Source organism: Anguilla anguilla, chromosome 4 (assembly GCF_013347855.1).
Source record: "Anguilla anguilla isolate fAngAng1 chromosome 4, fAngAng1.pri, whole genome shotgun sequence".
NCBI classification, from domain to species: domain Eukaryota; kingdom Metazoa; phylum Chordata; class Actinopteri; order Anguilliformes; family Anguillidae; genus Anguilla; species Anguilla anguilla.
In genome coordinates, this window is record NC_049204.1 from 56,412,173 (window position 1) to 56,436,453 (window position 24,281).

A 24,281-nucleotide genomic window follows, 5' to 3' on the forward strand; every position below is an offset into this window, starting at 1 on the left:
TTATGAAACTGTACACATAAAAATGGCTGTAAGGAAACACTTTGACGAAGTCTATTGACAGGAATTTAGCAAAAACGGGAAATCGTTAACATTACGATACGGTTTCATTTCTCAGAGCCATTAGATTACAATGAAATGCCAAAGGACAGAAGCATCCGGAAACCCATGGGGACATGTAGAGAGGAGGTGTGTAAATAAAAATGTGATGAAGGAGCAATACACTTTATTTTCATTAGACACACGAAAAGACTTTTTTTTTTTTTTTTTACATGCTTCCAACCAATCAGCAGTCCTATACTTTCGCCACGGCAACTGTCGATCCCCCACACTCAACTGCTGTTTGTCGTGAGAGAATTCTTTACATTTGAAATCCTAACATCGAGACGGCCCTCCTTTTCTTCGACCTCCACCGCTGACGTGACATTTAACATAAATTAAAAAGAATTAATTTTAATAAAGACTTTCTACCGAAGTATACATACATAAAGTCCAGCAGCTTACCAGAACACTGGATACATTTTATTAAGATGCAAAAACGTCTCTGATACTTCACAGCTTTAAGGAGTATAAAGGTTACAGATTGAACATCGGTAGTTATTATTCAAAAAGTTTATTCTTATGTGCAGCTTAAAGCTAGCATTTACAGCAATATATTATGCCAATATATGGTTTTACGTCTATTTACTCAAGTTCCCAATTAGAACGTGAAATATTTCTCGTCTGAATAACCGTGAGCCACCAGACAAAAATCTCTTATATTGGTCTGATATTTCGATAGTACAGGAAAAAGAATGAATTGGAAATGCGCACTCTTTTGCCTCAATGGCATCCGTCATGTCAGCAATGCAGCATAATTATTATTAGCATATTTAATTGAATCTGTATTATAAGCGTTAAAATAAAATGGGGGTAATGAAAGCCTACAGAGGAGAAGCTACCGGACAGGAGGATTTGAACAGGCCAGTATCCGCTGGTGATTCACTTATACGTTGTACCCCGCTGCCAAAGCCTTTAGTGTCTTAAAGCACGGCAGCCACTCCCTCTACATTTATACAAAAGGTAAGGTACACAGTCAATTTGCATTCACTCATTCATTTATTCATTTCTATTTAAAATGTTATAGGGGAAAAAGTGCATTTTAGTTAGACCAGATAAGACCAGGTTCCTATTGTGAATGACGTTTCCCATGAAAGCATGATTACTAACATATGAGCTAAACAGCACAAATCTGAAGAGCGAATTATTCGCCTGATTAAAAACCCTATAAAAAGTCACAATAGAAAGACATTCAGTATGAAATAAAAGATGTTAATACATACAAAGTCCAGTAATAAAACTAACTAAATATATACATATGTATGCATACACATAAATATGCGTACGCATTGTTATATGTATAATCACATTCACAAATGTATGCGCTTAAGATGGACGTTTTGGAGATGCAGCACTCTTTTGGAAGCCATTGTGAAACTGCAGCATGCTCTCCCAGCATCTGCAGCACTGAGAGAGACAGAGACAGCAATGAAAAGAGCGACAGAGAGACAGCAATAGAGAATGAGAAAGAACAACAGAGTAATAGAGCGACAGAGAGCAACAGAGAGAAAGGGAAAGAAATAGAGAGCAGTAGATAAACAGAGTGGGAGAGAGGGAGAGGGAGGGGGAGAAGACGCTGTGTGGAGACAGGCTCCAAAGAAGCACCATAGGCAGCCAGCAGTGGAACAAGCCCTTGTGTGCCAGTACTGTGGGGCTGGCACAGGGCTGGTAGAGGCCCGCTGTTTGGTTCCATTAAGGCAAACACATTGCATGGAGGGCTGGAGTGTCGACTGGCAACTGCCCGCTTTTAAACGTATTTCTCATTGACTTCGTGAACTTGTCTAGAGGAATCTCTGGGTCTTCAGGCTTTGCGGCCTGTTCCTGCGTGGCGGAGAGGTGCCCCCTGCTGGGCAGTAGGTGTCACTGCGCCTCTCTCCCTCGCTCTGGTCCGGGGTGCTGGTGCAGAGAGAAGCGTGGAGGATGGGGGGCCTCACTCCGGGGGGGGTTGGGGTGGGGAGCCGTGGGGCGCGGGCTTGCCGTGGGGCTACTGCAGTTCTGCTTCTGCTTCTAAACTGAGCTGCTAACCTCTTTTTTTTGGCGCAACATGGACTCATAACAGCGCAACATAAAACTGAACATTCAGAATGGAGGTACTGGCATGGGGGAAATGTATCAAGAGTGAAGCAACGACCACAAGACACAAAAAAAGGAGGAGGAGGAGGAGGAAGAAGAATCGGATGACAGACAAGTTTAGATGCAAATGGGCGGAATATTAAAAACACAAGATGCGTCTAGGGCCCGGCTGAGTGTGGGCCCGCGGTTCGAGTCGGGAGTCATGCTGGAACGTGTTACGGCGAGCACACAGAGCGGCACAGGCAGACATTCCGTACTGTACACGGGGGTGAGCATGGAGCGAGGCAGGCTGTTAGTGCTGGACACTGTCCTAAGGTCATGAAGTACACTTTTATTACAATCCCAGCTCTCTCTGGGGTGCAGACACCCTGACTCAGTAATCTACCCTGTTATTAGCCTCTCCCGTCTAGCTCTCCTGCCCAGTATATGTTAAGCACGTGCTGCTCAGAGCAGCGTAAAAGGCAGGCTGGCAGCAAAAGTGCCTCGCCGAGAGGTTTCCCAGAAGCCTCCGCTGCTGTGGAATGATGTTAAATGGTAATGGATGCCTGCATGCAAACATGCAACCCTGCCGCTGAACCTCTCGGAAACTCCCCTAACCCCTCCCCACAAACCCAAGAGATCGAGAACTGCGTGTACCCTCCGTCAACGCCTGGCCAAACCGTGACTGACACGCGCACGCCTCCAACTCAGGAACCTGCAGTCCAAGAGGAGAGAGAGAAGAGCGTTACTGGGCCCGCGAGGCGTCACGGTCACCCGCGCCTACGCGCGTCCACGCGGCGCGCTAACGCCACGCACCTGCGGGTGGGGAGCCTAACGCACACCGCACAGCTAAAGAGGTGGGCTACAAGGACCAGAGGCTAAAAAGTACCTGTGAGGTATCCGCAAAAGAGCTATTCATGTTCAGTGGGTGGCCGCCTTAGTCTGAAGTGTGGGAGGCATAAACGCAGTAACGTCCAACAGCATGAAGAGGAAATAAGCACTTGATTTACCAGGTAAAACCGTGACATAAAATGACAGTGATATAAGACCCTTGTGCTCCATAAGACGAGAGGGGACACAAAATGGAGGAAAACCATTCCCAAACCTTTTTGTTCACAAAACGGTGGCAGATAGATGATCGATTGTAAATGAAGGAATCGGACGAATTAAGGAACATGCCACATTTCTCTAACAATTTGTAAAAAAAGATTTAAAAAAAATGAACAAATCAGTTACAATTAAAAACATAAATAACGCTTAAAGCTGGGACGCATGAAATAGCAGATCCTCCCCCAGGCAGAGCCGGTCCCCAAGGTAGTGCGGAACCTTCCGGAAGCCGCCCTTGCGCGCTCAGACGTAGAGAGCGTGCGCAGAGCCACGGGGGGGGGGGGGGGGGGGGGGGCAGGCCAATAAGAGCGCGTCCCCGTCCGTGAGCTCACGGCGTGAGTAGGCGGGGCCGCCGCCCGCTCGGGGAGGCCCGCGCGTGCGGAGCAGGAGGAGGAGGAGGACCAAGTTTTGTCAGAGTCACGCGTGCGTCATATGTAGGTGACCGCACCTTTGCTGTTCTTCTCTAGCGTGATCTCCACGTAGGACGTGGGCACGTAGCCCTCCTCGCCGCTCTGCTTGCGGGCACGCGTCCAGCCGTCGCCCTTGTCCTCCTCGATGATGTACAGGATCTCGTCCTCCTTCATCACCAGCGTGCCCTCGTTCTGCCCTGTGGGGGGAGGGGGGGGAGAGAGAGAGAGAGAGCAGCACGCTCAGAGATCAGACCACTGATCAGAGTGGCTCCGTTTCCTCCTTAGCACCTAAACACTTGTTAATGCACTATGTCAGGATGTGTAATTCCTTTGCTCTATAACACTTATCAGACACTCAGCCCACACACACACAAAAACTGAAATGGCTAACAATACGCACTTTACTCCACGTACTTGCTTTCCTCTCATACATATCTGTTTTCAAGATTATATGTCTGCGCAAGTCGCCAAGTTTTTTCAACTGAGACTAAGCCAATGTTACAGCCTAAGCAGATCTGTGTAGTCCCAGTGAATTTGACTCGCATGCCAATCGATGGGCAGGAACCGCTGACATGGGTTTACTGGGTTTACTGCTCTTGAAAACTTACTCAGCAGAGATGTCAGATACATAGATCACATTGTGCAGCCTAGATGTCTCAGGATCGTGTTAAACATACGGGGGCAGGGGTGATTGTATAGGCTAATAACGTTCACGTTAGCATACAACTTCAGGAACGTGCCATTTTACAATGCATTAGCTGTGAGTACTTCAGCCAGATTTTTGCAAACACATATCTGTGACTGCAGATCTATAACTGCAGCACCCACAGGTATGAACACACCCCGCAGCATTCCCATGCAAAACACACTCCAGGAGGAGACAGGCCAAGTGCTCCTAGGCAACACTCGAGCCGATCTTGGGAACTGTGCCGCAAGAGATTCTCAGAAATGGAATGTGAAAAAAAAAATCATCAAAGCTATCTGGGAAATTACGTTAGCTACTTTCACACTTACAATACATTTTCCTGCAGCAGAAAATTAAACACAGGGTAAGATTCTGTGCTTTGTCAATCTGTTGAGCAGAACCTGAATAGGAACTTACGCATTCATACATAACCAGTTATATCAGCTCATGATTTCAAACAATCTGTATTAAAACAGCTGTACCATTTAAGCTGTAGTCGAAGCAAAGCCATGAAAAAGCTTTCTGAATGAGGTTAATACTAAAATACACCTTACGGTTTCAATGTCTCTTGAAAGTGCATGTTTAAAAGAATGAAGGTATTTAAATACAACAAACGAATACAATAGTTAATCTATTTATAAACGATGAGAAACACTAAGAGGAATGCGGGGCACGCAGACAGCACTCTTCTCTATCGTACCGTCGAAGCCGTAGAGCGCTTTGCAGTGGCCGATGGCCGGGAGAGGGTCGTCGTCTTCAAACTCGTCGTCGAACTCGTGGGGGTCGGGCTGGGGGGGGCTGCGGTGCTCCTGGCTGGGGTCGTCAGTGTAGCTCCCCTCAGGACTGGAGCAGAGAGGGAGGGAGGGAGGGAGGGAGGGAGGGAGGGAGAGAGAGAGAGAGAGCGCAGGTAAGACTCCACATCCAGGCCAGGCTCGGCTCTCTGTACTGAGCTCCAGTGTATACATCAGAGCCAGCTTGCAGCCAATCCAAATGCAAAGTGAACCCTGAGTATTAATAGGCTGGCTAGAGTATCAGATTTGGTGGTTAAATTAGCATTAAACAGCTTCCTTTTTCCCATTACGTGGAGCAGAGTGCATTGTGGGGACTCGATGCCCTCTGACCTCTCTCTGCCGTGGGGCGCATGGTGGTTGACATCTGCACTGGCGCGTCGGTCTCCTCGCGAACTCTGTTTCCCCTCCACCTCCGACAGCCAGCTCTGAGAGAGTCAAACACACGAGCACACACACACACACACACACAGTCAGACATACATTTAACCTATTTAGACCCCAAAAATTCTTTAAATTGTCTTAAAATCAACACAGTTCAGTATAGCCCCAGGGAATTATTCCCAGAAGGCAGAGTCACATCCGGTGTAATGCCGTCTGTGGACAATTACTGACAAAGGAAAAGTAATGACTGCGTGTGTCCTCCAGGTGGTGCTCACGACACAGAGCTACATGGCTGTCCTACAGCTAAACGGCGTACACTAAAGATAGCCCTGCATGATTACTGAAACATCTTCAGTCATTTGATACACTATAAGCCCTTTGAATCTTTCATAAGAATGACCTGCAACCATTTTATTTATGATCGGGATTTCAAGTGGATTTGATTAATTGAAAGCAGACTGTATCAAATACACTTCTACCGTCCCATCCAAAAATGCAGCTTAAGTTGTTCCACACCGTCTTGTGGGGGGGTGGGGGGGGGTGTGCTGACCGAGTACATCATGGGTATCGTAAAATAGATCTTCTGTGTTCTAAAAAGGAAACTGTGCATTTTCCTGCTAGGCGCAGTGATAAACTGCAAACTCCACAGAGAAGGTGCGTGGACCGCTGTGCTCCAGTAAAGGCTGGAGGAGGCAGGGGAAGAGTGAGGTCATGGGGCCTCTCACCTCGTTCTTATGGATCTCCGAGCGCAGCCTCTCCATGTTGCACATGGTCTCGGAGATCTTGGGCTGCAGGCTGCCGGGGTCTCCCATCTGCGGGTTCTTCTCGTACACGTCCTTCATCTTGTTCAGCGCATCTCTGACACACACAGACACAGGCAAGGAAAAAGCAGACTGTAAAATACAGACAGTGGCGGCTTGTTCAGTTTTGTTTGGTCAACACACATTTTGTGCCATGTATACACCATATTAGAAACCGCACAAGGAGTTCGGCTGGAAAACACTTTCCAATTAGGGGAGAAATTTCACCATCTGTTATAATACCGAGATGCATAAACAGCATATTCTACCCACTGCATTAAACACACGTATCCATATGAGTGTCTAACATACTATAGCATAGAATATGACAATTGAGCGTTCTCAAAATCAGTGAAAAACACCGTCAACACAATGAACACTCGAGGTGCAAACAGTATGTTCATTATGTATAAACAAATTATTTCTGGAATAGTCTAAATCTCTGACATCACCACCTTTTCTCCTGGCTTCTGCGGACAGGGTAGGTTGTGCAATCAGCCCAGCGACCTTATTTTTTGTTCGCCGTGTTCCTCCTTTGTTTTCTTGTTTTCCAAAACAAAAAGCGTTGGCCCGACGTCACAGAGGTGGGAGCCAACAAGCTCTGCACAGAAAGTACACTTACGCCGGGACATCCGATGGACTGTGCTCACAAACCTCCCACTGCTGCCATGACAATCCCCCCCCCCCCCCCCACACACACACACACACCCTACCTTTGGTCCACCTCCTTCTGCAGCTCTTTGCTCAGCTCGTCTATCCGCTGCTGCAGCCTCTTGCGTCTCTGTTCGGGCGGAAGGTGACTGAAGTCCTCCAACGTCGGGGCCTACGCGGGAAAAAATGCGACAGGGCGGTCACAGAAACGCCATGAGCCGCCACCACAGAAACACCGGGCTGCTCACGGCAAACTTCGGAGCAGGGCTCCTCAATCTTACGCAGAAAGGGCCGGTGTGGGTGCAGGCTTTTGTTTCAACCAAGCAGTAACGTATTGTTATTCTACTAATCAAGGTCCTCAGCAGAGATTCGAGGTTGATTAGTAGAATCAGGTGTAGGTGTGTAACCGCTTGGTTTGAACAAAAGTCTTCACCCACACCAACCCTTTTGGAACAGGACTGAGGACCCTGCTTCAGAGGGTCAGAAAGGTGCGACGTCACACATCGAAGAGTGAGAAACGTGGAGAGGCAAAAGTGGAAGTTCCTCGCTGTAGCTACAGTGACTCAAACCACAAACTTGGAGACGGCTTGAACCAACGCAGAACCCGCCGCTTTAACAAGTTACAAATCAGGCCAAGATGGAAGACTCCTCCAACGTCTCTTTTCCACAGTGGGAAGCACGGCTGGCCCTGCCGGCTGACAAGGCTGGCTCGGATCTGACACAGCAGTGCCAGGGCTCAAATATGTGAAACCACCTAAAAATCTGAGCAGGAAATGGCCACACTTATTACCAACCATTTTTATAGACACTAGTTTCACTATCACTTCTTTCCAGGAATTAACCAGCTTGCTAAAACACAAGTAAAGCTTTATATATATATATATATAATCTCAATACTAGTATATTTGTAAGCATACACCTATACACATCTACAACATATGCCCATATGAGTGGAGGGGAATAAATGCTACAAAGCCATGTGGATGCCTAATCTTGAAACGGTTAAATAGCTGACCACACTGCGTGGACTCTTGGCTAAACCCCGTGCTTTTAAGGCCTCCTCAGGATTGTAATTTATAATTGGCAAGCTGAACATCCTGCTGCAGCAGGAATCACAGCGAAAGGAGAAGACGTTTCGAAAAGAGTGTTTATTCCTCCCAGAGAAAGTTCTAGAGAAAGATGGGAGGGAGCACTGGATAAACAGCTGAAGGACACACACCGCATCACTGCACTAGAACCGGGGAGACGCAGCTTACCAGCTTCACTGACCACTGTGCAGTTCATTGGTTGTAAAATGGCAATTAAAAAAGGGAGAGAGAAAAAAAAAATTCACTCAGTATTTGAGGAAAAAAATACGAATCTCTTGTATTTGTTTGGGCTTGTGCAACTGCAGCATTTGCTTTGTGTAAAGTTGTGCCTTTGTGTAATATTCTGCCCAGGAGAAGGCCAGTCTATGGTATGCCCTGCTGGTTTTCCCTTTATAAAACGTGGCCATCCAGACTGCACCCTTCCACAGACAACCTGGGTCTGTGATTTTGGGCTGAGAGAGTGCCATTGTGACCACAGCCCATTCCCAGCATCCTCTGGGGGGCTTGCCAGTGGCTTCTTTCATTAGATAACAGCAAAAAGACTCCCTGCAGACCCACAGGAAGAGGGAGCGGTGGCACTAGGCTGGGCTGAGCTGGGTAGGACTCTGACTGTACAGTGAGTGCTCAGAGTCGATGCATGTGCACCTCACACACTCACAAAAACCAGGAGAAGTGTGACTCAGAGCTCAACAAACACCAACTCTGAGTCACGCACGAATGCTGCATCCACGTTGCACATTTTAACGCTTTCAGGCTTGTTTCAATTTCACACTTTCAAACAAGAGAAATATGTTGTACTAAATATTGTGATTACAGGGGAAAAGCAGAGGTTCAGGTTTAGGACAGATTACAAGCCAGTGTGCTGTATAAGAAAAAATATTACCCTGTAAAGCACAACCCTGGATGTAACTAAATAAATTAAAAAGTCAGGTGGCTTTTTATATGCATGAGTAATGACTGTACACCTTTCGTGAGGCCATTTTCAACTGGAACTTTTCCAGTTCCGTTATCAAATGAACACATTTTGAGGCCTCTGCATATCCACTCATACGATTGCACAGCTTGATTCCAAACCCCGGAAGGCAGCTCCGGTGAAATTGGAGATTTGGAGATATTTCACCGCCGGTACGGATATAACTCCAGCGGGACGGGCGCGTGCCTCACCGCCCTTCCTCAGAGGGCAGACGGGACGGGACGTCCCGCGGCGAGGCGTCCCAGTGATTTACCCCCGCCCATCCATTAGGAAGATTAAAGCCAGCCTCAGCAGCATTCCCAGCATCGGCCTACCTGGAGCTACAGCTAATCAATGCCCCCCTGCGCTAATGTTCCCCCGGAACACCCGCTCCACCGTGTCGCTGTCACCGTTTAGCCGATGACATGGTGACTCAGCACGGTAAATCTACCCATCCCAAACACATCACTGACCGCGGCGGGACTGGGAAACGGCTCAGCCCAGCTCAGGCACTGACAAGCAGGACGGTGGAGACGGTAACACTGCAAGGCCGTGCCTTAATAATTCCTGTTCAAACAGACAGAGGATTCATGCAGTGAGAGGGAAATGGCACCGCACACACACTGCACACTCCACACGCCGGGCTAGCCTCTTACCCCACGCTTCAGACCCCGGAAGGACGGGATTCGGGGTTTGACCGTCCTCATTTCGGACAGACAGTACGCTATGGGGTCGCTCGAAAATTTGGGCGACTGAGAATGGCTGGAAGTGGAGCAGGGGCGGGAAGGGGGAGGGGAGGTGGGCGGAGACTGGGGTTCAAACAAACGCAGGTCATCAGCTGGTTGGCCAAACATTAGCCATTCCCTGAAAAAGGGATCTTGAGCATATTAAATTCAACATTCCTCTTCAAGCCAAGCACTGGCAGAGATATAAAACATCTTTCATGCGTTTGTTTTGTCCACATAATAATCCACAGATAAACAGATTTGTTATCCTAAAATATATCAAAGAGCTAGAAAATATCAAGGGACAATTACGACAAGGTATTGCACACATCAGTGTGCAAAATAACAGATTAGAGAGAAGAACAGTGCACACATATCTGTATTAATTAGACGCGGAGCATTTACATTGAAATGAAGAAAAACAGGAACACAAGGCAAGCCAGTACACGTCGAAGCCCCACCAACGAGTTACTCATTAACAAGTCATTTTTTACAGCTTTGAGAGGACAAAGTGCACTTCATGTGAAGGTGTAGAAAACGCAGAACCGCATGCGGGTCACTGCAACGGTGGCCCACGTCCAATGTGTTAACTCCAGTCATTTAACACAACTCACCCACCAAAAGCAAATAAAAGCACACCCTGGTCCAAAGCTACCGTATGCATAATCACTAACTGTAATGACTACCTATTTGCAGATGCCTTTTATTATGGTGAAATTACAGTATCTTGCACTGCATAGCTCATTCGAGACCTTCTCCGAAAGCACGCCAGGTTTGGCGCGTTGCTAAGGGAACGGCAGCGGTGTACCAGCTGGGACCTGAACCTTCAAACCGCTAATTCCACACTTGCCCTAAATAAGGAGCGGAACAGAGAGCATGCCGGGAGCCGCCTCCCTCGCTCGTCTGTCAGCGCGCTGGGAGTGTTTCGGGCCAGTGCCAGCTTCCTGTCCTCCGATATACCATTAAAAGCGGGAGCTTCAAAAGCAGCGGTTAAATTACATCACTCCTTCAACACAGGAATAACGGCAAAGGCCGCCCTTGCCTTGGGTTTCTTTCCAAACAGCCACAGCTTGTTCTTGGCCCTGCTCACGGAGTGCTTGGGGTCGGGCCGCACCGCCTCGTTCTTGGGCGTGCTGATGGTGCCGTCGGAGCCCGTCCGGTAGATGTTCTGACTGTAGTCCTCGAAAGGGAAGTCGACCGGGGGGTCAAACCCGGACTTGAATGACTCCACCACAATCGCCGAATCCTGAGGAAACAGACAGGACAGTACGGTCTATAAAAGGATATGACCCTGCGCAGCCATACCAGTACCAGGCGGGTGACCACAGGGCTTCAGGGCCAAACCCTTAGAGGGAACAGTGCTGTCATGCCTCTGAGAAAGACATTTATAGAGCGTGTGCTATGTCAGGAGCGTGTGCAAGCAAATAAAAACATGGCCGCCTAACGAGGTGCAGCACTGCTGGTGGGAATCTATAGTCAGCCAGCATGAGGGTGAGGAGTTCCAGACCCGGCTAGCCGAGCGCAGAGTCGCTGGCAGAGCCGCTTTCAGGGTGACCGGGGGGGTGAAGGGATTGCTTAGCTCCCGGTGCACTTTTAAACCGAGCGACGGACTCACCCTCCTCTCGTCCACCGACTTGGCGGCCACCACCATGCCGTCCAGGCACTTGGAGATGATGGGGATGACGCGCCTCTCCACCTCGGCGAAGCTCCGGTACGTCTCGCCCAGCTTGACCGTCCGCCGCTCGTCCATGTCCTGCAGGTTCTGCGGGCACAGGGGACGGGCGCAGCTACGGATCAGGCAGCTTCACACTCAGTACAGCACGGGTACGATGAGCGGGCACAGAGGACGGGCACAGCTACAGGTCAGACAGAGCGGTCGGGCAGTGCGGTGCCCGCAGAACAGTTTCACACTCAGTACGACGCGGGGACGAAAAGCGGGCACAGCGGTGGGTGTGGGGATGGGCACAGATCAGGCACTACGGTGTCTGCAGAACAGTTTCACACTCAGTACAGAGTGGGTATGAAGCGCGGGCACAGCTGTGTGTGTGCTGACGGGCACAGGTCGGGCACCGTGGCGAAACCGCGGGCACAGGTGCGCGGGCGGCGGCGGCGGCGGCTCACCTTGAATATCTGAGGGATGGCCACGTTGAAGTGCTTCCACTGCTCCCCGTTAAAGTTCTGCAGCTGGGCGGCATACTCGTTCTTGCTCTCGTCCGCCATGTGCGTCCGCAGGTAGAGCTGGGACTTCGCCTACGACGCACACCACAGGGCACGACCGACGTGCACGTCCCGCCCCCCCCGGGTCATTTCCGCCACGTAAAACCGGCACGAATTACCACAGAAGTATCCGTTTATAATCCTCCTATTAAAACCTGTCCTCTCAGGAATATCGGTTTTGTGCGAGGAAGAAATAAAAAGCAAATGAAAAAACATTATGTGGCCCAGATGTGCAGTAATGTTTCTTTCAATGGGTTTGCTAAACCAAGAAGGCCTACTGAGCAGATTGTGTCAACAGTGGGATGTGACCATGGGAATAGAGCTGAATGCTAGGAAACGGCACCTACCTTCTCCACTTCTGATTTGGTGGCGTTGGCGTCGTTGTCTAGCCTCTCGTAGCTGATCTGCGATTTCTCCGCTTCTTTGCATTCCCGCTCAAACTTCTTCTTGCTCTGAGGAGTTCGCAAAGGGGGCAAAACAAAACGCGCCAAGAAAAGGGCTCAATCAAAGACTGGACCCTCTCAGAATGTGCCTGGATGTGACGCGCAACCCCAAACGCAGAAGCTCAAACAGATAAACAGGCCGCGGTGCTAAAATGCGATACGCGCTCGCGCTCGCCAGGACATCTGCGTCGCATTATATGACGCTGCATCAGAGACAAATACCTAAAGCATTACTGCACTGTAACACTTAATGCGAGATTCAGCTGCTGCTGGCAGCGGACGCACAGGCCCTGGGGCTCGGAGAGACGAGGGGACGCTTTGGGTCGGACGCAGGGGCGCACGGTACGCGTGAATACGGACTCTCCGCGCGCCCGCAGGGCGGACTGGGGGCGGCGGTGCCCCGCAGCAACGGGTCAGCCCTGCGGGCGGTCCCTCTTCATCGCCCTCTGCCTCCTCTGCCTCACACTCACTCACATTGTCCATCTGTTTCCAGCAGTGGTCCAGATACTGCTGCGCCTTCCGGCCCTCCGCCAGGTGCTGTGGAGCAAACACACACACACATAGGCACACACACACACACACACACACACACGCACACGCACACGCACACGCACACACCCGCACACACAGGCACACGCACACACACATACACACACACAGGCACACACACCACACACACACACACAGATAATCACATAAGCGCGGTGCCCTGTTTGATGGTGTGTAATTTGCTGGTAATGGCTGAGCTCTGTTGCAGTCGGGCGGTGCGGCGTTCTCCCTCTCTCTCTCCCTCTCTCACTCACGTGCTTCCTCTCGGATTTCAGGTCCTGGCCGTATCGCATCAGCTCCCCGTACACCTTGTGCCCCATCTCCTCGGCCACGATCTCCCGCTGGCCGGCGTAGTCGTTCAGCTCGTTCAGGATGGCGTAGAAGGACAGGCATGAGGAGAACCTGCGAGCGGTACAGCCTCTTAGAGCGCGTGTTCACAGCAGAGCTCAGTGCGCACCCCACATCATCATCATCAAACGCAGTCTGTCGCTAACAAACCCACAGGATCACGCCCTTATTTATTCACCATCAGCCCTGAAAACACAGCTGCATACGGTTCGGCATCGGCACTGCTAAGCTGTGTAAATATTGCACTAAATATACACCAGCTGATCTTTGCCTCAGTCATACACAGTGTGTGAAGATGGAGGCCCCATGTTGTGTGGCTGTAGATTCATTATCGTAGTCACATACGGAGACGTGTTCACGTGATTTTAATGCAGGGCTTCCCCAAACTTTTTTCCTGATGCGACCCCAAAGGAATGCTTGCAAATTACGCGACCCCAACACCCCACCCAAACACGCGGCTCGTGCCCAACAACACGCTTTAGCCCTGACTACACCACAGCGGCTTGTGCATCACTGCTTTATTAAAGTTGGGTTGTTGTGATGTTCGACATGTAGCAGCCTACATTTACATTTATTTAAACATTTCTTTTTTCTTCCAAAATTTTAAGGCAACCCAATCCTCAAATCAGGAGACCCCACATGGGGTTGCGACCCATAGTCTGGAGGCCCCTGTTTTAAAGAATGGAGCATGCTCTGTCCATCCCCACAGTGGAGGGAAAGCAGAAACACAGGCACACATTCTAATGCGGCTGTTTTCATGTTGACACTGAAAGCATTCTGCCCTCCCCCAGGTCAGTCCGTCTAACTTTATTAAAAATTCCCCACGATGCACCTCTCTCCCACGAACACCGACACGCACTTCCCCGCCAGCCGAGCAGGGGGCCCGGGTGGTCGTTAACCGAAAAAGCCCCCCCCCCCTCCCCTGCCTCCCTCCGTTAAAACACCCACCGCACTGGCCAATGAGCGCAGGCGGGCCGCTTTACGAGCGCGGAGCGGAGGGTTAAATGAGGCGTGTCTAACGCCATTCATTAGCGGCATTCCAGGGCTGTGTTTGGATGCCCTTTATAGAGCCGTCCCGTCCCGGCCGAGAATCAGGCTGAGCCCATTAGCGCCACGGCGCTCGGGACGAGTCCAGGCCGGTCTGGAATCGCACCGGCTTCCGTTTGCCCTGCCAGCGCCGCGCCCCCGTGCCCCCGCGCCCCCGCGCCCCCCATTAGGGCACCGTCTGGCCGTGCGTCGCTCTGACACGGACCGTCTCGCTGTGTTTACGGGTCGCCGGACTGGGGGCCGGGGATGTGCGCGCGGGCTGTCTGAGGTGCCGTTGCCGCCGGCGACAGACGCTGGAGAAGTGTTGCGTGTGACCGCTGTGTTCGGACCGCTGTGTTCTGACCGCTGTGTTCGGACCGCTGTGTTTTTTGACCGATGCTGCAGAGAGCGGGCGCCTGACCTGGGTTCATCCTCTTTGGAGCGCTTCGGACAGTACTTCTTCACCAGGTTCCTGCAATCAGACGGAGACATTCAGATCCTCCCACACACACACACACACACACACACACACACACACACACGCAGAAGAGGGCGGGGTTCACAGGCAGACAGAGCACACAGACAGCAGAGACCCACTCCATCTCATTTACCCCTTCACAGAAGTTTTTTTGTGAGTAAATATCTGAAGAGACAAACTGAGTTTAGGTCTGATTGGAGAATGCACCATCTGCGCAGCGCTGGGAGGCTAAAGTAGGTCAAACGCACTGGAGTGCATCCGGCAGCACGCTTCAGCTTACGTTCCCCCTCTCTCGCAGTTTCCAAAAAATACATTCAGTAGAAAAGGAAGAGAAAAAAACATCTTTCTTTGATCTTTGATAAGGTTTCCCAGTCCCTCTGGACAGACGCACGTTTTCCTCCTGGGGGGGTGGGGGGTGGGGGTCATCAGGGGGATCCCCTGCTACCGCTAACCGTGCTCAACTAATGATGTCTGCCACTTCCTCCTTCAGCAGCCCCCTAATCGCCTCCCACCCCCACCGCACGCCCACCGCGAAAACCAGGTCACCAGAAAACTTCCACACAAAAGGACGATGAACGTCGAACCCGGGTGCCTCGCCAAAAACAAAACCACGTACCTACGCAGAAACGGCCGGGGGCTCTGGCAGTAAAACAAAAAGGCGCTTGTTAAAGGAAATCAATTCCCTCTAACAGAAGAGTCCACAGGCGCAGCGTTCAAAAAATGCGGCGGGGACATTTCGCATTGTTCCCCTTTTTGGCCGCGAATCGCGCACGTTAAATTATTCACCGCGTTACACTCGTGTGGGAATCGCTGTTCGGCGTCTGGACTGGGCCGGCCCGTCACCACCATTTGATTTACCCCAGCTGCACAAAGACCAAAACCTGAGAAGAAACGGGCCGACTCGGGGAAAAAAGAAAAAAAAAAAAGGTAGCCATTAGAAATTTGTGGAGGGAAAAGAGGATCCATTTAATAACCGCCCAGTGGAGTTCCCTTTCAGACGAGAGTGAATGGTTTTCTCTGCAGGCCTGGGTTTGTGAGTTGGGTGTTTCGGTTGCTGGGGTGGAATGTGACCGGGGGTGTTAATGAGGAAATACAGTAGCGGGCTCATTCAGATGCAGCGGGGCTGGGGGAGGGGGTGGGGGGGGTGTTCTACTCAATGCTGTATCCAGGCAACACCCGAAAGTCTGTGGGGAGCGAGCGCAGCCTCACGGGAGAGCGGGGGTGGGGTGGGGGTGCACAGCTGGAACCCCCGTCCGCCCTGCAGAGAGGACATTGATTTTTGGGGAGAGGGACACAGTGATGCGGTGTACAGACCTGACGGACGTGCTGCTTCCTGCACCCATCTATAAAATCTATATCTGTGAGAGCATCGCAACTGTGTGCAAACAGAACGCAATCGCAAAAGTGTATCATTACAGAGTTCACTTCAGAGCCAATGGAAAACACAAGGCTCCATTTTCAACGCTGAGTAAGGGATTTGGGAATTTCCGTTCTGTGTCACAAGCAAAATCTTATGAACATCTGCACAGCGCGATGAGCAGATCAACTGATTAATTTCATCCTTTAAACAGGCCATTCGCGCATTAGGTTGCTTCAGTTCACATCTTATTCTTAAAAGGTTCTCGAACTGAAAAAAAGCCAATAAAGCAATGGATGAAAACCTCAAATGCAAATATTCCTATTTAATAAAAAATCTAAAAATGTCCTTCCAGATTTCACATTTTTGCATTATGTGCAATATTACTGTGGTTATTAAGAAGCGATCAAAGACAAGCCAAAAATACTTCTTACACAGGAACCTCCAAACCAAGCAAAAGCAGCCTCATGTGCTGTTCTATAAAAGAAGCTCATATGCATGCAAATGCAGCAGAATCTCAAAGGAGCGAGTCCACATGGACAGAGGGACCCCCCCCCCGCACTCATTTCCACTGGATCAGTGAAAGATACAGTGAGAGAGGGCCTGCTGTGAGAGAGGGGGAAGTCACAGATAAGCTGGCTCCTGGGCACCGGGGGCTCCCTTCACCCCCACCGAAACGCGGGGAGGACACGTGCGGAGCAGTCGCGCACGGGACGGTCAACAGCTCCGCGCCTGCGCCAAGCCTCATTTTTTAATTTGTGACCCGCGATGCCATTTATGAACACGCAGCAGAAAAGGGAGCTGGGCTGAGAGGAAGTGCATCTTCCAGGATGAAAAGAGGAGGAGGAGGAGGAGGGGTTTAAACAAGCCGAGCCACGAGCTGTGGCCGACAGACATTTCAAATCAATCACAGCTTATATTTCCACTTGCAAACTGTCTGCTCGTTTAGAGCAGATTTCTACAGCGGGCTCTGCTGAATAATGACTGCATAGAGCACCACAGGAGAGTAAAAGCCGCTAAATGTAGTAGCACAATAGAAAGTCCAGTCGTGCAATTACAGACGCATCACAGCCAAGAGAAACATTAAGATACGGCATCTCTCGGGGAGAATGGAGCAGAAGACCGAAGAGAAAGGGCAGAACGGTTTCTTACCTCAGCTGCTTTGCATAGGTCTGCTCGATCTCCAGCCTCTCTTTGACAAACTTTGCATACCTCTCCAGGAAGTCGATACCCCATTGCGTATGCTTGTCGAGGTTTTCAAACTGGTCCTAAAAGGAACAAGAGGAGAGAGGGGGATTACTGTAGCGGTTGTGCTCTTGTGCAGGGCCAGAGGAAAGTTAAGAACACGAATCACAGATTTACAAACTGGCCATATTAGGAAAAAATATATCAAACGGTACAAGTTGGTCAATGAGAGATCAGGTCTGTTTTGAGATAACCTGAAACCAGCGAGTTCCTCTCCCACAGTACAGTAATAAGAAAAACTAAAGACTTCCTCACTGCTCAAGAACACCACATAAACAGCTTCCTGTGGGGTACTTCAGTATCGTTGTTTGTTTTCATCAACCATGCACACACCGACAGCCACTGCGTCACCCGACAGCACCAACACATTCACCCATTCGCAAACATCAGGAGAATCCACACCTTCCGCACCCAAGAGGCGACACAGCCACTAGTACACGCCCTCATAACCCCTCATCTGCATCCAGATCAATGGATGTGGGGTATTGGACGTCATCTCTATAAGCAGAGGCCTGCACAGAGAGGGCCACTCTTTCCCTCCAGCAGCACAGCATCTGTCATAAACACGAGCAGGAAGCCTTGGAGCCGTCGGCAAATCTAAATTTAGCGCTCCACACTTTCAAAGCGCTTTCACAACGCACGCATAAAGAGGTCCACATGTAGAAATGTCACAGTTCGTGGTAATTATATTTCACAGATTTACCAGACTGAGCGTACCGGGCATTGTCATGCAAATGCAGCTGCAGGCACATGAGATAGACAGTACCGCACACAGCCAGACACACACACACACACACACACACACAGAAAGGCAGACACACAGACATACACACACACACAATGAAGCTGCCTGTAATGGCTGAAGCAAAGCTGGCTTCTGAGCGTAAGGCCTCACTCTTGCACAGGGTGAAGGCTACAGAAGGTGATGTCTCGTTCTGTTTGAACTGCAGGACTCTCGCGGGCCGCGACCAGGGAAGGAAACGTCTGACTGAAGAACAGTCCGGCGCACGCGCCCCCACCACCCCAGCCCTGGGGCACCGGCGGTCAATCAGACAGGAGACAGCGGAGGCTCATTCAGGGCTCAGTGCCCCTCACAGACAGGCAGAACCGGCCGAGTCCTCCAGCCTGCAGCGACGCTCCTGCCAGCTCGCTCTCTGCTCTACGCACCCCTCACCGACCAGGAGCACTCCGCTCCGTCCCGAATCGCACATTAACGCTGCTTTAATTAAAGAGCATCGCAGAGGCCCGTGCTGGAGGGAGCGAGGCAGGGATTCCGAGCTCTCAAACATTCATTCAGCAAATTATTACACAGTTATCCAGATACCCAGCAGAAAAATAGCAACCTCCATTTCAGTGATCTTGTGTACGGAAACAAAATGTTAGCAAAAATGTGCAAAAAAAAGTAACCATCAGTCTGCAGCTACCAAATACTAAATGAAAACTAGCTTTCATCAGCCCAGAATCATTTTATATGGAGGAAAAAAAAGAAAGGTCATTTGATATGAAGAAATAAAAATGTCACAGGGAAATGTGTGTGATCTTTCCATAGTTAAACAGCTAGTCGCAGCTAATGGGGCATCACCCAAAACCTCCCTCAAATCCCCAGTAAACCCCCTCCTACTGTGCTGTGCAGTGGGTTAATCCGAGCCTGGCCTGTAAGCAAGCGGGCCCGCACCAGGCACCAGGCACCAGGCACCAGGCACCAGGCACCAGGCACCAGACCTGCCTTTGGGGCCGGAGCTTCAGAGCGGCTCCACGCTCGGCCAAACCGAAAGAAATAAAGACGGAAACACAGCGAGCGTGCCCGGTGCGGGGATGACTGGATTATCTAACCCCGCGGAGAGCGTCTACGCCCGACAGACGGGCCGGTGGGGGAAACGGCATGAGCCGAGACACCTCGAAAGAGACGATTAAAACGGCGGGGGGGGGGGGGGGGGCGCCCCGGGCTGAGCGCCGAGGAGGCGTGTCCCGCCGCGGGGGAGGAGACGGACCCGCCCCTCACCAGAGCGGCAGGACCGGTTGTGCAGAAACGCCGCGCCTGAGCCCGCGCCCCGGAGAGCGTAGGCGTGGCATACAGCCCGTTCCGGTAAGCAGGGCGGGTGTGGCTTCTTTAGGGGCGTGGCTGCTTCAAGGACGGGCTGGTCCAACCACAGCACAGCGAAACGCGCTTCATCCCTGAAGGCTAACGCAGACACAAAGGGCCCAGATCTAAAGAGAAGGTGCTCTGACTGTCACGACAGGCTCTGATAAGGGAAAAGGGAGCGAGAGACGCTCTTAAGAAGCGTGATAGAGCAGCTCATCGCCCCTCCTGGTCCGTCTGTCTGTCTGTCTGTCTGTCGGTGTCGTCGGTGGCGGGGTGGACCCGCTGCTAGGCGGGTGCGGAGAGGCGGCCGTGGACGGCAGCCAGCGGACTTCCTCGGAGGGAGCACAATGGCCGCGCCGTCCCCGATCAAACCCCTCGCCGTTCCTGAGGCCCGCCGCCAACACAAAAGGTCCTCCGACACACACACAGGGGGAAGCGCAATCTGGACCTGGCTTCGCCGAGACCCCCTTACCGGGCGGAGCTCCGGAGAGCAACCGGCCGGCCGCCCGGGATCTTCAGGGTCACGGGGTGGGGCGTTAATCACTGCGTGTTTTTTCCTTCTCAAAAAAACCCTGTTCTTGTTTACAGAACAGAAAGGAACATGCAGTCACAATAACGTGGGTGTATCGTTTAGTCCCTCCTATGCTAAAGCTCAACAGTCCCACAGGGAAAAGGCACTGAGCCCAGCACATTTCTTCAGGTCCAATCAAATGTCCAGGGCGACAAACGAAAAATGACTAAAAACTAAAAAATTTAAAATGAGCCTACGAAGAAGAGAATTCCTGAGAGACGGAGAGAGTGTAACGGCAAAGAGGAAAAGAACAACACAGACATTCTCATTTGAAAAATATGCTCGAGGACATATGGAATACGCAATGATAGAATAATTAGGTGTCAAGGGTTTTGCATCCCAGAGCTGTGAACCATGATGACCCATTGTTATTGGCCAGAGATCGCATGAGTCCACAGATGATTGGGCCTCACTCTCTCCGAAAAGCCTCACAAAGACACTCCTTCGTGACCCAGAATCGGCTCCCCACAACTGACACATCCAGCACTCGGCTGCATGGAAATGACTCTTTTTCCACTGAAATGGTTTCCTTGTGGAATGAGTCAGCGTAATGAGGTCTGTGAATCTCCCCTTGATGTTCCCAAGGTCAGGGCTGTGCTTCTGTGTGTCTGTGAAGGCCGTAATGAAAGACACTACCTGCAAGCACAGGTAACCCACACTGACCCCGACAGCAGCCTTTCCCGCCTTATCTAATTTTGCATGCACAAACACAGTGCTGACCAGAACTGTGGGAAATGTAGTCTTTTCACAAGAGCAACAATTCTGATTATTTGACTGGAGTACCACAGGATAAAAGCTTCAGCAAAACAAATGAACTAAAATGTTACCTAAATCAAACTAAAGTTCTGTTCAATTGCTTCGATATTTGACTTCATTCATGACTTTCGCTGATATATACTATAACAGGCTCTGCTTACCAACAGCTTCTTTAGTGTTTATTTTCATAGTGTCAACACTGCACTCCCTAATTGGAGTCAGGCTTAATCATTTTCTACAAGTAAACAACTTCCTTTGACTTCCAGCTGTAAAAGAAATGTTGTCTATGAACTACTATTCCCAAGAAATAAAACCATTTTTTTCCATCTTTTGATGTTGCTGACTTTTTGTTTGAAAAAATAAAAAAATGTTACACGTACAGGAACATGGAGAATCCAAACCTGACTGTGTCATGTCAATCTTCATATTTTTGTTAAGAAAAAAAGAATGGCACGTGTACCCTGCAGAATAAGTCTGGAACACTGAGGGAGCGTCTGCAAAGTGCCCTGGTTTGTTAAAGGGGCAAACGAGGGAGCTGCACTGGATTACTCTCAGTGCAGTGAGCAGGAAGCCCCAGCCCCGAGGCTCACCACTGAGGGAAATCACTGCACCGGCAGACCGGTGCTCCGCTCGAGTGGAAAAACAGAGCAGTCTGGCGTCTGTCTGCGAGCCATTATCTCTCTCTCGGCTCCGTGGACAGGACAGTCTGCGGCACGTTCAGCTCGGTGCCTTCAAACAGGTAACTTAAAAGGAATTTAATCTGCGGTGCGATAAGCAGCATCACCATCATCCGACGAGTGAACTCACAGACTGAGGCGGCCATTTTGGGACGCGGATATCTTTGGTTTTCCTAACCTTGTGAGGCCCAGTCGCAAATATGCAGTGTGACCACAGCATGTGCGAAAGTGTGATCTGACATGACGAACAGCTCGCTCTAGCCTATATCCTGTGGCCACTACCAGAGCATAACTTTAACCAGACCAGACTGTTTTCTCAACACTGAATTTTAACGTCATGTCTTGTAAGATTAGTGCTCCGGGGATACACTTATCACAGCCAAAGCAGTACGACCCCTGTTCTGAACGAGCTGTCCTCATATGCCGTACCACCCCCACCCCCCCACCCCCCTTCCCCCTGCTGAACCAGATTCACTCAAGCCAATGGGCTCCTGCATTGAGCAAGGTCTACCTGAGACTCCCACCCCCCGGGCACCGCCACAAAAACATCACAAACACAACTCACCACACTACTGCCCAAAAAACTAAATAATGCAAACACGACAGTGGAACACTCACCCCACTGCTGAGTCAAAAATTCCGTAGCCCAGTCAACAATATCGCCCACTGCTCCACAAGAAAAAAAAAAAAAACCCCCACACCAGTTATGCTTAGCATGCAAGACAACAACCACAGTACTGTGGCAACACTACAACAACACTGCCATCACCTCATAAAGCAGACCAAAAAAAGAATGCCTTTTTATTAACCAGACTGACACAAGGACTCGGATGCAGATTTAGACGCTGGCGGTGGGGGACGGTACTGTACCACAGAAGTGAGATTTTAACAGATTCCGGTTCTCCATCAGTCATTTGGCTGACGTCCCAGTGAGGTAAGCATGTCTGATAAGGCCGTGTGTAATGGCACCGCGCTGTAGTGCGTGGGGGTCCCCTGCTGCAGCAGCCTCCTGGCCTAATGGATGGTTTCAATTAGAAATTCCAGCTTGAGATCATGGTGAGACGGGGGCCTGGAAGCCTCCTCCTATCCCCGGTGGATCCCGCGCACTGCGTACCGTATGTGTGAGTAATTTCACATGGAGCACGCTGCTCAATCTCAGAGTGATAGTACGCTAGGAAATATAATGGTAGATCTTGGCTAAACTGAAAGTGGGTTTTTATGGGGTTTGACGAGCTGAAGGCCGTAGCGTTGGCTTGGCTAAACTGAAAGCGGTGTGCTGGGGACAGACATATCTCACTGATTACACATCCAGCAAACACAGGTCTCCGATGGCCACCGTGCTACAGAGGGGACCAGGCCTCACTCTGGCTGGGAGAGAGACATTTTTATGAGGGAAACACGTACATTACAAAACATCTAGGTTATCTAAAGGCCAGACTTCAGGGTCAGCCAAAGAGCAACCTGTGGAAGCACAGTAACAGTACCGATCTCAGTCACATGCATAAACTACACAGGTTGCTTCATTAAAGTCAGTTGCAGACTGAACAGTCTCAAGCGGGCAAGGTGTTAAGTAGTGCACAGCGGGGCCTGGCACTGCAGGGCCTGCATATTCAGGGGTGCCAGAACATTCTGTAGGCATAGGTCTGCCTTCCAGTTAGCAACTCCCATAGCTGTAAACGACCAATCACAGGCTGGCTATCACAGCTCCACCCGACTGCCCAGACCTTGGGCTGACACTCTGCCCCTGACCTAAACAATATCACTGATTAATTGGCCCGGAATCTGCTTCCTGAAGAAGGACTCCAAGGTTCTTCCAAGATAGGAAGTAATTACACGTTTATTGTTCTGACCAGATCTGGACAGGGCATTATCAGATGAAAAGTGACCCTTTGCTCACTTGAGATGCACAGCTTTACGTAAAAAAAAACACGCCAAGCCAAGCCCGGACAGTCCTTAATCTGTTTGCCCATAAATAAACAGTGGAACACACACAAGGTTAAAGAGATTCCTGCTTCCACGGCGACGGCACGGAGCCACTGGCGGGGTTTCCTCCGGGTCATGGCCAGCGGCAGGGGCTGCTCCGTCACTCTCGGGTCACCCGGTCACACATGACCGTCCACAGCTACTCTTCCCTAAAAGAACCAGTGCTCGATGCTCATGAATAATTAACTACATGAGCTCATGCAGAGCCAACCCCCCCCCCGGGCTTGCTCGCATCCCTGGGCTACAGGAGACAGCTATCTGGGCTCAGCTTACAGAAACCTGATCGCTGCCCGGTTCGCTCCATTGAAAAACGTAAATAACATTCATGAAAAGGGGGAGTTTCTGTGTGGCGGACGCCGCATAAAGAACAGGTACCGTCAGAAGCCCGGTAGTTTCACGCCGCAGGGCTTTTTAGCAGCTGATATTCTCGTCCCCATTCCAGCAGCAACAGTACAGGAAATGGGAATTTTTTAGGAACAAGCTTCCTCTGGCCTGGTGTCTGTGGAATTTGTGGAGATTCAGAGAATGCCTGTTCAGCAGATCAGGTTTCTCCCAGAGTTTCTCTTTCTCCCTCCACTGTGAGATGATGTTTGAGGCTCTTAGGACATTTCGTACAGAACTGCAAGCCTCCCCCCCCCCCACCTCTCACCCCCTCCCTTCCGCGTCCAAAGCCATTTGTTTTTGTTGAGGATTGACGTTTGGATTTCAGTGCAGTTTCTGCGGTTTATAAATGGCCTCTCCGGTTCCATTTACAAAAAAATCCATGTACTTTCCAGCCCTTACTATGCTGATCTTTCCCTCTGTGCACCA

At 50.5% G+C, this 24,281-nt stretch overlaps 1 protein-coding gene across 2 annotated transcripts in view; it reads right to left on the bottom strand.

Annotated features, from left to right (window-relative positions):
• Positions 1-250: 250 nt before the first annotated feature.
• fnbp1l (formin binding protein 1-like) overlaps positions 251-24,281 on the bottom strand; it is a 48,267-nt gene continuing 24,236 nt past the window's right edge. The window contains exons 2-15 of one of the 2 annotated variants that reach the window (XM_035413720.1): positions 17,309-17,424; positions 14,743-14,793; positions 13,202-13,349; positions 12,873-12,935; positions 12,303-12,407; positions 11,860-11,988; positions 11,354-11,500; positions 10,781-10,984; positions 7,036-7,145; positions 6,248-6,380; positions 5,472-5,566; positions 5,051-5,193; positions 3,704-3,862; positions 251-2,863 (exon numbers count right to left, since the gene is read on the bottom strand). In XM_035413720.1, the coding sequence (XP_035269611.1) occupies positions 2,856-2,863; positions 3,704-3,862; positions 5,051-5,193; positions 5,472-5,566; positions 6,248-6,380; positions 7,036-7,145; positions 10,781-10,984; positions 11,354-11,500; positions 11,860-11,988; positions 12,303-12,407; positions 12,873-12,935; positions 13,202-13,349; positions 14,743-14,793; positions 17,309-17,424 (1,611 nt within the window). In that variant the 3' untranslated portion in view covers positions 251-2,855. Of the gene's footprint in view, positions 3,863-5,050; positions 5,194-5,471; positions 5,567-6,247; positions 6,381-7,035; positions 7,146-10,780; positions 10,985-11,353; positions 11,501-11,859; positions 11,989-12,302; positions 12,408-12,872; positions 12,936-13,201; positions 13,350-14,742; positions 14,794-17,308; positions 17,425-24,281 lie in introns of both variants that reach the window. The other variant, XM_035413719.1, reaches the window with a different exon arrangement.